The sequence below is a fragment of the Lissotriton vulgaris genome, chromosome 5, assembly GCF_964263255.1.
Source record: "Lissotriton vulgaris chromosome 5, aLisVul1.2, whole genome shotgun sequence".
NCBI classification, from domain to species: domain Eukaryota; kingdom Metazoa; phylum Chordata; class Amphibia; order Caudata; family Salamandridae; genus Lissotriton; species Lissotriton vulgaris.
The window spans coordinates 833,161,184-833,175,866 of NC_141693.1; the positions used below are offsets into that span (position 1 = coordinate 833,161,184).

At 45.5% G+C, this 14,683-nt stretch overlaps 1 protein-coding gene across 9 annotated transcripts in view; it reads left to right on the top strand.

Annotated features, from left to right (window-relative positions):
- The window catches only part of PPP3CB (protein phosphatase 3 catalytic subunit beta), a 1,016,614-nt gene that overhangs the window by 513,480 nt on the left and 488,451 nt on the right, over nt 1–14,683 (top strand). For all 9 annotated transcript variants that reach the window (XM_086922326.1, XM_086922329.1, XM_086922328.1 and 6 more), the window contains one exon: nt 13,279–13,390. In XM_086922326.1, the coding sequence (XP_086778452.1) occupies nt 13,279–13,390 (112 nt within the window). The remainder of the gene's footprint in view (nt 1–13,278; nt 13,391–14,683) is intronic.

Consider the following 14,683-nt stretch of genomic DNA (forward strand, 5'->3'; position numbering starts at 1 on the left):
GGGCAGGGCAGCAGCAGAGCAGGAGGAGGGCCTCAAACTCTCAGACCTTCAGGGATCAGGGGCAGCAGCTACGAGACAGAGATTGCGCGAAGGGAAGCAGGTCACTGACAAGGTCAGTGAGATTGCTCCTTTCACCGCGTAACGGCCACTATTAAGTAGTGTGAGGGGAAGGGCTCGGCAGCTGGGAGGCGGGAAAACGGCACTGGAGGGAGGCGGTGCCACGGGGGACGAGCAGCGCCAGGGATACAGACATGAACAAGCTCTGAAGACTGAAGAGGAGAGAGGTAAGAAGGGCGAAGGAGTAGAGACTGCTGTAGTGACAGCATGAGACGAGAGTGGAGGTATGAGAGGCTGATGACAGCAGCGAGAGGTTAAGGAGAGAAGCCGGCTTCAAGAGGGAATGGAAGCAACAAGCTCTGAAGACTGAAAGGGAGAGAGGGAAGAAGGGCAGAGGAGAAGAGACAGCATGAGCCGAGAGCGGAGGTACGAATGGCTGATGTCAGCAGCGAGAAGTTAAGGAGAGAAGCCGGCTTCAAGAGGGAATGGAAGCAACAAGCTCTGAAGACTGAAGGGGAGAGAGGGGATTAAAGGCGGTGGAGAAAAGACTGCTCGACAGACAAACACTAGACAGAAACTAGACAAACACCAGCAAACAAGCTTTGGCAAAACCAATAGGTCTGGACTTGATGGCTGTTTTTTTTTTAACAGATTTACGGAAGAAGATTTTCTGACCAAAGCCCGTCTAAGTGGATAGATTATGAGGGAAATGTTTAGAGAAAACAAATGTCTTAAAGGCCAGACCGAACAAAAAAAAAAAACAGTAGACTGGTGATAAGGCTAAATCTGCCTGAAAGGCCAGATCTCAAAACAACCATCATAACTAGGCTCTGTTTGAGAAATCCCTGTTAGCGGGCACATGGTGTGTAATTCTTTTACAAGTCAGCATCCAGCACTCGGAAGGGGCGAGCATGCTTATGAAGATTAGTCCTCTCGGAAGCCACAAGTTATTTTCAAGTTTATTTAAATGTAGATAAGAATAGAGCCCTCAGTGAATACTGATATTAAAAGTGAGTTAAAAGTGGACGAATATAATGATAGGTGGGTGATTGGACTAATTGATGTACAGGTGGATGCAATGAGGGGTGTAGGGAAAGAGGAAGGAAAGAACGACCAAAAGAGAGATGGATGTAAGGATAAATGAATGACTGCATGGATGGATGGATGGACTGACGGACGGACGAATGGATGGATGATGCGTTGGTGGATGGTTGCTGGGATAAATGGTGGCAGTTGGTAAGAGGTAAACAGTGAGGAAAAGAAGTGAGTAGGCAAGGATAGACAGACAGATAGATACTCGTCAAAGCGGAGGCTAAAATAACATTGTATAAAACTTGTCCAGGAAAACAGAAGAACAAATTAACATTTAATAATAAAACGATTTCTTCCCCTCTCCCTGTTTTTGGTTTTATTTAGTGTCATTGCAGCGGGCCCCAGAGGTAATAGTATGTAACGGCTAGTAATGATAAAGTATACAGTGACACTGACGTTTTTGGCCAGGTTTTTGTTAACACCTGCGTGATGCCTTCTAACTCAATTCCATGTCTAGTTATAGGGAGCAGCAACAAGGCTTAACTACTAGTTCACAATTTAAACCACAGGCAAACAACACTATGCATGTCAGATTACGACTGCAGCACTCTTTAGGACATCAACTCGTGCTGAAGCATTGGGGTCTAAAACAGGTGCGCAGTCTCTTATCAGAAGATGAAATCCGGAGTTTAATAAGCATTTTCTCCACGCCCACCCTGGAACAGGCAGCTGTTCATCACGTGTGAATACAGCGGTGAGCCTACTAGTGGAATCTGTTGTCTTTATTTGGACTTTACTTGAAACTATCCCCATATGCTTATTTTATTTTAAAAGTGCATGTTGTTATAAGGAATACCATCCATGACCAGTAATTGTTTACGGTAATATGCTCACATTGTGTTTAATAAGTATGCTACGTTTCGAGTGAGAGACCTCTTCTGTTCGATAATTGGGTACATTATTAGCTGTTTTTGAATCTATACAATAAGGAGCTAATCAGCCACATCTGACCACGCCCCCGCATTTGAAGCATCCTGCTTTGCTGCCTCTTCTTCTTCAGCGCATCTTTGCGTTCATTTTAAGCTCCAGGCTGCCCATTCTTCTTTAGTGTATTTTAAATGCTCCTGGCCTTAGAAGAAATTCATCAATCCTTTGAAGTGCACTAATTAACTGCATCTTCAACCTAAACACTGCACATCTGCCGGGTGCAAACGCGATATAGATGTTTACGACTATGGTGATGTCTTGCTTAATTTTCAACGCCGAAAGTAAAGTTTGTTCGTCTTCTTCCTTTGCCTAACGTCTGTCTCCACCTTGGCGCCCGCTTTAGGTAAAAGGTGTAAATGGACGAAAATCGGCCAAGGTGCTAAATGTCCCCTTCAAATGTTAAGCCACAGAATTGTGCTGTTTACCACCTGCAGCAAACGTTTGCAGTTTATTTCTACTACAAACAACTCCAGCGCATCTAGACGCTAAAGAAAAACTCTCCAGACTGCACATTTAAAGCCCATACTATTTATACCACACACACTAGCGCGTTTAACCCTACACCCCCACAGCTACCATATTAAAAAAAAAATATTGCAAATGCGAGATCAATTTTTTTAATTTTAAATGCCAATTCTAATTTCCCCACCCATATCAGTGTTACTTATTTAACTAAAAACCCATACATCTGCACTACAAGTCTTATCTGGCAGATGGAAAAACTAGCGCAACGTTGGAATGTGCATTTCTGTTCTTTGATATCACATTTTTAACGAGCATATTTTCAATGGGCGAGGCAAATCTCTCGAGTGTACTAACTCTAAGAGGTGTAAGGTCGCCATGTAATGTCATGCCTGGCAGGGCAGTTGTGCATGTGTCCAAGCCAGGGTTTCATTTATCATGGTGGCGCATTCTGGGAAATGCAGTTTGAACTTGGCTCGCTTTGGACTCTGGCCTGTAAAGAATGGTTTGAGACGGTGGCCGGACGGGAAGAGATGCCGTGACTTCCACAGAGCTTTGGTCTCAACAATGAATTGTTTTTAAACACTGCTCCAGTAACTGAGGCTGACAGAATCAACTACCATGACGGAATGGCGTGCACCTCATCAGTCTGATAATGAACGATTCCGTAGGACCCGCTGGGATTCATCCATTCATTCATTATCACCCAGCCCCTCCCGAGCCCTTGCATAGCGGTGAGATGGGAGATGGTGTGGTGGGCGCTTGCTCCGGGAGATTAACCGGACAGGCACAGCTAAAGATTTGATAGGCTACAAAAGGACCCGCCACACTCATTACCCCTGCTACTACGACTCCCTGGGTGGGACAGGCACTCAGGCACCCCAGGTACTCACCGTCGCCGGAGCCCAGCAGGGCGAGGAGGAGGGGGAGGCGGGAGCAGAGCGCGAGCCTAGACACAACACTGGTGGGGGGGGGGCTTGATTCAAAATAAAGGAAGACTTGAGTTGGTTGTAAAAAAAAACAGCAGAGAGCTTTTAAACAAGCGACAGCAGAAGTCTGGGTCGGGTCTCTATTTTGGACGTGCCCCCATTGCCACAGGTGAAGGGTATAATGCCGCAAACAAAGGGGCGCGTTCTGAAACTGCCGTTATGGAACAGGAATCGACCGAAGGGCACCGCTTTCTATTTCACGCAACTTTGATCGCTGGCCTTACAAGTTCCAAGGAGAGGGGGGCATGCTCTCAACGTGGCCATTCTGGTTCCAAATTGCAAATCGTACTTGAACAGTGTGAATGGGGAGGTGATGCTGCATGGGCCTTGGCGTGTCCCTCGCAGTATATTCATCTGGGCCCCTGAGATGAAGCCCGACCTCCTTGTTGCCTATTCATGTTATACTTCAACGCTCTTCAGCCACAGGCCTCTGGTGCATCAGCGGGAGGGGGGACGGGCTCACGGACAGCGGGAGGGGGGGACAGGCACACGGACAGCGGGAGGGGGGCGGGAACGGGCACACGGACAGCTGGAGGGGGGTGGGAACGGGATTCTAGACACACAAAGATGTAAAAATATACCGTGGAACAGCAACAAAACACGGTAAAACGTAAAACAAACAGGGAGACTACATGAAACGGGGTACACGTACAAAGGGAAAACAACATTATAAACAAAATGCTGCTTACCTGATCGGAAATAAAAACAACTTCCTGGCAACTTAAATCTCGCAGACCACTCCGGATAAAGGCACTTCAAAAATGACCAAAACAACATGGGGAAAAAAAGAAAAACTACCCGCCCACAGCCGCATGACGTGGGCAAAACCCTAAAATTCTCGGGAACGCCCACGAATCTGCTCCGGCATTGACGGACAGATCTCTGTTCCAATGGCTAGCCTCCATTTATGGAGATAGTCAATGGAACAGAGGGGCGGGACAACACACACACATACTCTAGACATAAGAAGCTGCGCAGTGCGCAGCTTTCATAGGCGAAACCTAAAAACCTGCAGCGTTATACTGCAGCGGAAAGTGCTCTCTGTTGGAGACAGCATAAATCGTCCGGTGCCGTGCGCATAGCAGGGGCAGTCTGAGGTGGCCCAGGGTCCTGTGTGTGCGTGACAGGAATGACAATAAAAAACAAGACCGTGGGAGCACAGCAAATGAAACAGCCATGCGCCTTTATTTAACATGAAGCGCAACAAATGTTTTAAATGTTTAACAGTGGCATGCAATAATTCATGTCAGATGTTTAAATCAATATTAAATGACAGACAGGAGCATGAGCTAAATAATCTGCCATTTTTGCTAGTCTTCAGGACAACAATAATGCAAGCAGAGAAAGTGAGAGGAAACCATGGGGAGGGGAATCCTTCCTTCAGTGGGAGTAGGCTTGGTGCTTCGCTGTGCAACCATTCTCATCACTGCATCAGGTACGGTTTACAAAGGGAATACAAGCACAATTGCAGAGTCCATCTAAGTGATCTGCATCCAGCCCAACAAGCTCCATGCAAAAACTGAGTATACAAAATGTCAATCTCACAAAAAAAACAGAAAAGAAAGTGAAATTCCTACAGCCGCACACGGCTGCGCAGGTAATCAGTGCTCTCTATTATAAGAGCAAAAACCACAGGTGATGGACAGAATGCAGAACAATGTCATACATTCACCCCAGTACAGAGATCTGGGCCTAAATCCATCGTTTTTTTGCACTCCACACCACCCCAGTTCAGACATGGCCATATGCAAATCAGTCTGACCCTGTGCCTCATGGGAACAGTCCAGCCCGAACTGCCAAGCCATGCCTTTCCTGGACCGGAAACAAGCTTCTGAGGACCGGTTTCTGGCATTCCAGCCGTCTATAGCCCGGCTTGCTTGAATCCAGTGGTGTGGAGAGCATGGGACTCACGTCTGAGCATACCCATCCCACTCGGGGTGACAATTGCAAAAACCACAGTTGATGGACAGAATGCAGAACAATGTCATACATTCACCCCTGCACAGAGATCTGGGCCTAAATCCATCTTTTTTTGCACTCCACACCACCCCAGTTCAGACATTGCCATATGCAAATCAGTCTGACCCTGTGCCTCATGGGAACAGTCCAGCCCGAACTGCCAAGCCATGCCTTCCCTGGACCGGAAACAAGCTTCCGAGGACCGGTTTCTGGCATTCCAGCCGTCAACACCCTTATCCACCGTGACAAACATATGTAATGGCATAGATTCACTCTGCAAACTATAATGGAATGTTAATGGGTTACTAGACAGAGTTAAACGAACAGCAGTCCTACGATATGCCCAACGCCAGGCAGCCGACATAATATTAGTTAAAGAAACTCACCTTATGGCAATAACTACCCATTCCTAGCATGCTATGGCTACGACAGAGCCTGGCACTCAGGGTTTACCTGGGGTTCGTGGGGTGTGGCAATCCTCACGCGACGCAACCGATATTTCTGAGGGTAGGAGACACTCCTGACATACTAAGTTCGATATGGAGGATGAACGCATGGTTCCTACAGGACCAAGACCTTAAGAAAGCTGTAGGAACTGAGCTTCTACAATACTTTATTGCTAATCATGACTCGGTCTCCTCCCTGAGTACCTTATGGGAAGCAGGCAAAGCCACTATTTGTGGCTTCACCAAGGGTCAACTCCAAATCAAACACTTAGCCCAAGACACTCAAATCACTCTCTTTGGGGTCCTAGTGACTCTCCTTGGAAACCGAACAACTTAACAGCTGGAAGGCATACAAGAGAGGCAACTTGTGCATTTGCAGGACAAAATCAAGCAAATCTCCATAGAGGCTGCCAAGCTACTGTGGAGATCTTCTGTAGCCAGGGTGTATGAGTGGGGGGACAAGAATGGGAAACTCCTACACCGCTTGGCCACATACCCAATGGCTAATCGTATAATCCCGGAGATCAAGGACCTTGAAGGTACTGTTCATTGCCTACCTTCGCCACTTAGTATTCTAAACTCTACTCAAAGCAACGCCCCGAACTCTCTCTCTCAAACCTAATCAGCCAAGAACACCTCGAATTCCCTTGCCTGAGCCAAGTTGAGGCAAAAGAAATTGAATAAATGAATGACTCTATATAACACACCGCATCAGGTAAAACCCCTGGCCCGATGGTCTCCCATAGGAGTACTACTCTGCCTACTGAGAGATACTTGTCCCGCACCTATCGCACATATAAGCTGAAGCGGTCGAGAATGGCTCATTTCTACCTGAAACAGACTATTGCGGTAATCCCCAAAACACAACCTCCCTCATCAAACTGCGCTGAATATTGCCCAATCTCCCACATAAACACAGAGGTTAAAATATTAGCCTCGATCCATGCCCATTGGCTGAAGCCGTATTTATCCAAACTGGTCTGCCCAGATCAATGTGGATTGATGCCATCTCATGGGATTAGACACTGGCTCAGACGCCTCCATTTAGCCCTAGCAAATCACCAATCACTAACCCCTTATTTAGCACTTCTCCTCATTGACTTTGAAAAGGCGTTTGATTATGTAGACTGGCAGTATCTGGAAGATGTCCTGATCGAGATGGGCATGGACCAACACTTCCGTAAGTGTTATACTCTCGGCCGCAGGATCGAGTGCTGGTCAACGGGGCACTCAGAATTATTTTCCATTGAAAGGGTTATGAGGAAAGGCTGCCCCCTCTCACCGCTTCTGTTCGCTCTATCGATTGAGCCCTTGGCATGCCTTATACGTTCAGATGATCATATTCAGAGATGGAGTTGGCCATACTCTGAAGAAGGCAAAATCGCTTTATAGACAGATGATGTCTTGCTCTTTTTGGACGAACCAGCTCAGTCTGGCCCCCACTGCCCTGGACATTGCACCTCTTTGGGAAAATCTCTGGTCTGAAACTAAACCCCAGCAAATTTGTCCTGGTCCCAATCCAATAATCAAGGGACTACTTTCATTTGCAATCCACGATACCTATCAGAAGTCATTCATTCAAGTATCTGGGAATCTGGGTGGCCTTGCTCCCTGATCTCACTGTCATGATTCTGTCACGTCTGTTTCCTGGTGCACCTTGTCTGGTACCTGTTTAATGTTTTTTATTGTTTTTACCACTGCTTGTTGTGTCCTTGCCATTTGTCTGTGCCAATGCTTGTTGCAGACCATGATGTTATCAAGGCCTATTGTCCCTACTCAGCTCCAGTAGTTTACCTGTGAGCTGGAATCTGGAAGCTTCTTCCTGAGCCCATTAAATAGGGGCCACACCCTGTTCTTATTGCTAGTTATTGAGAACCCTGAGCTTGAGCAGCAGCTGTTCCTGTTCTCCGGTTCCTGAAAGAAGATTCCGGTTGCAGCAAGGAGATTTCTGTTTTCTTTTCCCAGGTTGTAGATCCTCTCCCAGCTACAATCAGATAGGATTGTTCCTTTCTTAACCAACAGCATCGTGAAAGGAACCATGTGTTGTCTTTGTTATTTGCTGTTTTTGTTATTTTGCATTTTGATAGAAAGTTGCATATTGCGCTGAAGCGCTATTTGAGCATTTACATGTTTGATGATTTTGGCACTTTCTACATCCCGCTGAAGCGCTCTTTGGTCACTTACATGTTTGGTGATTTTGGCACTGTTGTACATCGTGCTGAAGCTCTCTTAGATCATTTTCATGTTTGGTGATTTTGGCAACTTGGCACATCGCGCAGAAGCACTCTTTGGGCATTTACATATTCATGACGCTAGCATTTTGGTCACATTGCGTTGAAGCGCTCTTTGAACATTTGCATATTTGGACTCCGTGCATTACGCTGATGCGCTTCCTGGACATTTGCATATTTGAACTCTGATACATAGCACTGAAGCGCTCACTTGGGCATTTGAATATTATTCTGCCTCATTAGCGTATGCAATGTGTTGGGCTATTGCAAAAAGGTTGTTGGAAATACCACTGTGATATTTAACTGTGGTTACAGCACATCATTATGGAACATTGTGTCTAAAGCCAGGTGGCTCTTTATATGAATGTGTGCTTAGTTTTGAAACAGGGTTGTGAAGCCATAACATTGTATCCTTGAGAATTATAGGAACAGAAATTGCCAGTGAAGCCTGAGAAGATGTACACAACGACTGTTCTTGGCATGCATTACCTACTTTTCTTGTACAGTTATGATGTCATTCTTTGATCCATGATAAATATAGTCAAAGAGTTTACTAAGCACGAAAGGAAAGCTAATCAAGGACAACGGCTCGTTCCAGGTTTCCCTCCCCGCAGTACCCTCCCTAATTCCCTTCCCCCGTCTAGCCACTTTGATACTCCGTGTAGTTAAGCTTGAGTCAAGGCTGCTGGAAGGTGGGCTTCTTGAGGGTACTGCTCCTGGGGACCCCAATGGAATTTTTCCAGTTCTGACACTCGCCTGGTCACTCAACGTCACCCCACTGGTGAAAAAAGCCCGAGATGACCTCCACAGGTGGCAGACATTACCTCTCAATCCTCTGGGAAGAATTGCCCACTTTAAATTGATCATACTCCCCAGGTTCCTTTACATGATTCAAAACACTCCATTTCATTTTCCACAGACCTGGTTTAAAGAGCTCGACAGTCTGACAATTAAATTCCTTTTGGGGGGGGGGGGGGACCTCGCATGGCCCTGTCCCAATACCGGATTCCATGGATGGATGGAGGTATGGGCATGGCCAATATATACCTATACTACCTGGCAACCCGCCTAGTCATACTGCATGAACGGTTTAACAGTGGTTGTTCAGCCCCAGCTTTCAGAGTAGAACTGAGCAACCTGGGCCTGCCCAAGATCTAGGCCATGATGTACGGGGGACCTATCCCTAGAACCTTACCAACTGTGACGCAAGCAGTTCTCCTAGCCTGGTACACCTCCCAGCGCCATAACCAATGGATGAATAAATTGACCCAATATACGCCACTTTGGCAAGGGGCTTGGCTTCGGGAGGTCAGCAGACTGGAGGGATTTCGGACATGGGACCTCATTGGTATCTCACAGCTTGGGGACGCGTGGCCAGGCGACCACATGCGTACTTTCCAAAACCTGCAAACCCATTATTCCCTACACTCCTCACAATTCTATCTGTATTTGCAACTACGTCACGCCCTCCACATGCATGTACCCAATGGCACCTCGCTCCAAGAGTATAGTCCCCCTGAGGCGCAAACTATGACAGGTAACCTGGGAAAGTGGGGTCTCTCATATTTATCTCTCCCTAACCAATAACACCCCAAACACACTAGACCGGTTAAGAAACCAGTGGGAAAAATGGTTAGGACCTCTTGAAGAGGAAGATGGGAGAGAGGCAATGATGGCACCCAAAACAGTCACCACCTCAGCCAGGCTCCGTCTGATCCAACTATACTATTAACACACTGCCTACCTAACACCCAAGTGCCTCTAAAGTGGAGATATGAAACCAACCACATCATGCGCGCACTGCGATCACGACCAAGCAGACTTCTTTCACATGGTATGGGCCTGCCTGTCATTGCACGATATTGGGACTCCATAGAAAAGGAACTCAAGAAGGAACTGGGCTGGAAAGTCCCACAAAACCCATTAAATATACTCCTAGGAATTATGGATGGTTTAGATGGATCCCGAGCCGACAAACAATTCCTGACTACTGCCATAATGGTGGCCAAGCGAGACATTGCTGCTAGTTGGTTAAATCCGGAATCTCCTGGCATAGCGAAATGGCGCAGAGGTGTAGACTGGTGCGCAGCGCAAGAGAAGCCTATGTTCCAAGCCGGAGGGTGTCCGGCTAAACACTGTAACGTTTGGGGCAAATGGTTGGGGCAGATAGAATAAATGTATCTTATTCTGGAACTGTGAGTACTGCGTAGGAGTCTGTTGGACCATGTTGTGCAAATTCACCCCCCCCCGTATATATAATTTGGAGTTGTCTTATCATTAGTGTAATATACTTGACTTGATTACTGCTGGTACTTTCTCGTTCAAAAAAACACTAAAACTATCAAAAAAAGAAAAAAGGATGCCGACCTTTCACCAGTTAGCAGGCATACATCATTATTGTGGTGGCTCCTCGATTGGAACTGATTGTATTGCAAGTGTGCTCTCCATGCTTTTAGTTTTTAGCAAATATATGTATGTCCGCTTGTTTTATTCAGAGTACTACTTCTTAAATTTGTTATGATTGGTTACCTGGTTAAATAGTTAAAACAGTATCTAGTGGGATGCCAATAATTTATCCGGTACTTAGTAATACACAATGAAAAACGGTGCTGCGGGGGCTGTGTCAGGTGCCGGCCTTGTCATTATTAAAGGGCAACATTTTTCTGCCCCTTGAGAAGCAGTCTACTGTTGGTCATGGGGCATTCTTCAGGAACACACAGACCTCTTATTCTGTACTAACTAACTCTTAATTCCCTATTTAGCGTTGTGTTTAGTATCAGTGAAAGAGAAGTGAAAATGTAAAACTGTACTCCTGGAAAATACAGGGATGTCCTCTTCTTGAATGATTATCCTGTAGGGTTTTAATTAGAGGGAACATAATAGTAGAGAGCCAAACAAAGTGCATAGTAAATCATACTTGTTTTCACATGCTATATTTTCTATGGTGGAGTAGTATTGCTTTGTGGGCTAGTTGCCCACTTATTCTTAACCACCACTCACACCCCCACAGGTGTGCACACTGCAAGCTAAGTTGTAAATAAGAGTGCAGACTGTTTTTGTCCTATCCATGTGCCCTTATTTAGGCTGAGCTAGTTACTGGAATTCTCACAGACTAGTCTAGTCTCCATTTGGGTATAAAACGTTTGTGGCAAAATCGTTTAGTCAGGCACACCTGTATGCCCAACAGAGTGTTAATCTTGCCGGCAGAAACCTGCCTTCCACAATCTACACAGCCAAACTCTAAAAATGCCAGAATATCGCAGAACACCTCTTCTCTTGATGACATTGTCCGTTAAGGACTAAATAAACCTCGCTAATCAGCTCATTTTAACTGACTGTCAATGATCTACATAATTTGCTTACTTGTGGATATGCTAGCTCTTGTGACCAAAGTGGTAGGGCAGTGTGTGTGTGGGGTGGGGGGGGGGAGGGGGGGGGGGACCAAAAACAATTATAAATAAAAGCACTTACCTGCCACTCGCTGCTCTTCTGCTGCAAGTGCACAGGCTCCCAGACTCCACTACGACCAAACGTCCAATCCAGACACTGCTCTCATGCTGGTAATATTAGATTTGCCTAAGTGGGCTGGTTTTGCCCTCCGGCAGCACAGTTCTGGTTGGGGAGATCTCAGTACGCACGTCAGTTTGGCCATCGTAAGACAGCTGGCAAAACATGCGCACTAACAGCAGTGCCCACCAGTCCTCCCTCAGTGCTGTCGTCATGATTGTACGCCACTAAGACTCGGCTCCTGAAGAAAAATAAAATGATAATAAAATGGGTTTATTATCATTTTTTCGTGTTGACATTTGCTGGCAGGGAGCAATGCTCCTGCACCATAACGGAGGAGCCGCTGCTGCCAGCAACGCGTAAACCAAGCCTTGGGTCATTTAGGCTGTGAATGGAAAAAACAGATGAGCTATCCGAAGTTTGGAAAATGTGTGACATGTACGAAAATCCCCAATGATTTACAGTTAACTCGAGGCCCTCTATACGTTTTACTGAAACAAGTTGATTTGTTATTATACTCAGCTGCACCTTGAAAGGATGAAATGTGTCAGTGGAGACACCTGTGCGCTGGTGTGTAAAAAGAGCAGGATCTGATGCTGTGCGAGGCCTGTCTTCTGCCTGGCCACATCGCCTATCAATGCTATCTAAAAAAGGGAGCTTTTTGTGTTTTTTTCCTGACTTTTTGGTAGGAGCAGTTCCATCCTAAATCCAGTGGGAATTTGATACACATGACTTTCTGGTATTGGAGGCTTTCAGGGCGATGTAAAGATTCTTGAATTAGATATCAATCAATCAGTGACACTTATAAAGCGCGCTACATACCCGTAGGGTCTCAAGGCGCTGGGGGGGGGGGGGGGAGGGGGGGTGCCGCTACTGCTCGAACAGCCAGGTCTTCAGCTTCTTCCTGAAGGAGAGGTGATCTTGGGTCAGGCGCAGGTCGGTCGGGAGGGAGTTCCAGGTCTTGGCGGCCAGGTAGGAGAAGGACCTTCCTCCTGTAGTCGCTCTTCGGATGCGGGGGACGGCGGCGAGGGCGTGGTTGGCTGATCGGAGGTGGCGTTTCCATATAAATGGAATAGGAAGGCAAGAAGTTTTCTTAAGGTTGGGGTTATCTGTTAATATTTTCTCTATCATGGGATTGATCAACCGGCCACGTAGAAGATAGCCTTTAACATAGTTAGGATGGCATTCGGGTGATAAGGAAGCATACCTTTGCATCCATAGCTTCAAACCCTTAGGAAAGTAGCCTATATTAATTGCTGCCTTATTGTATGTGGTAATAACTTTTTATCATCCTTGACTGTGAGTAGTACCATTTAAAGCTAATGTACCAGATTCACATTCTTTTTTTCTGTCAACATTACTAATTCTACTTTGCTAATGAAACTAAGATACAACAATTCAGTTAGTCTATGACATGTCCATGTCCTTACATGATTGATCCGAGTTCCTTGCAACTAACTTATTTGTTGTTTCAAGGTTTTTAAACATATTAGTAGCAGTGGAGAGGTGCTGTCATTGTCTATTTACTGTGCTAGAAATGCATACTTTTATATATAAAATGTTTGAATGCTTTCTATGTTTCATTGGACATGTTTTGGTTTTCCACAGTGTGTTTTGTATTTGTGGGTCCTGAAGATTCTTTACCCGAATACATTATTTCTTTTGAGAGGCAATCATGAATGTAGACACCTCACAGAATATTTCACCTTCAAACAAGAATGTAAGTATTGGAATACTTTGTTAAATAGCTTTCTTTACTTTCTTTACTGTTATTATGTGCTTGTACTTTCTTTAGGTCCTTCAGTTTGAAAAGTCCTTTTCATGTTGTTGGCTAGGTATAAAGTACTACCATTTTCTCTGGATTCTGTTCTTGTCCAAGAGGTTAGATGTCCGCTTGTGTCCAGTTGATTGTTTAAGATGGGGTCAGAAGGCTGGTATAGTAGTGAGGGTCATGTTACAGACTGGATTTATTTCAAGTCTTTGGCTAAATTCAAATTTTGTTAACTCTTACCAAACCCAAGACGTAGGACAATATTCATACCTTGCTGATAATTGCGTCTCCTCCTTCAAATTACTGAGAAAAATGGGGCCTAAGTAGCCTATGTCATTTTTCTTGTCTTTGTCTTCTGCAGAAGTAGAGACTTATTAAACAGGCTAGTGGCAAAATTCACTTTCATTATTACAATTGGCATGTTTTGTTGTGCAAAGGTCACTATTGGTGTCCTCCTAGTTGACCAGGAATAGTGCTCCAGTGATTTGACCATAGCTACTTATAACCAGTATGCAAACACCCCAAATTAAGGAATGGCCTTTTTTTGTGTGGACATGAACCATGGTACTCATATTGTGAAATTTGCAGCACCCGAACAAGGAAGAGTTGGATTGCTAACACAATCAAAGTGCGGTTTTGGTGATATGAGTCAACTGCATATACCATAGTGCATTGCCAGAAGATGGTGGCACATATTTAGTCTGTGTTCCATGCCTTTTATGTGTTTCAGTACAATTTAACATATTGATCAATCTTCCTAGTGTGTGTGTTTAGTCTGTTGAACTCCATTAATGCTACCAGAATTGTGCCAATTGTTTTAGTATCCTGTGGTCCTCTGCAACATGAAAAATTATGCTTGAGTGTGTTTCCAGCCAGCAACAGTGTAAAATACACCCACATCGAAGAGTTCACCTGGACCGACCACCACTACATCCATTTCATCATGTTGGAACCCCCAAACCCCCGCCTCTGCTGCCACAAGACATGGCACAGTTGGTCAAGATATCAGAGCAGTGATGGAGCAACACCCTCCACTCCCACCTACCCACCACCCTCGAAGACACAGAACAAGCTGCTGGCCACTTCGCGGAATGGATCACGGGAAGCACTGATGAGGTCTCATCGAAGAAATCCACCAACCCCAAGAATTGAGCAATGCACCCTAACTGGTTTGCAACAGAACTGAAAACCCAGAAACATGACTTGAGACAGAAGGAAAGAAGGTGGCGTGCCAGTAAGATC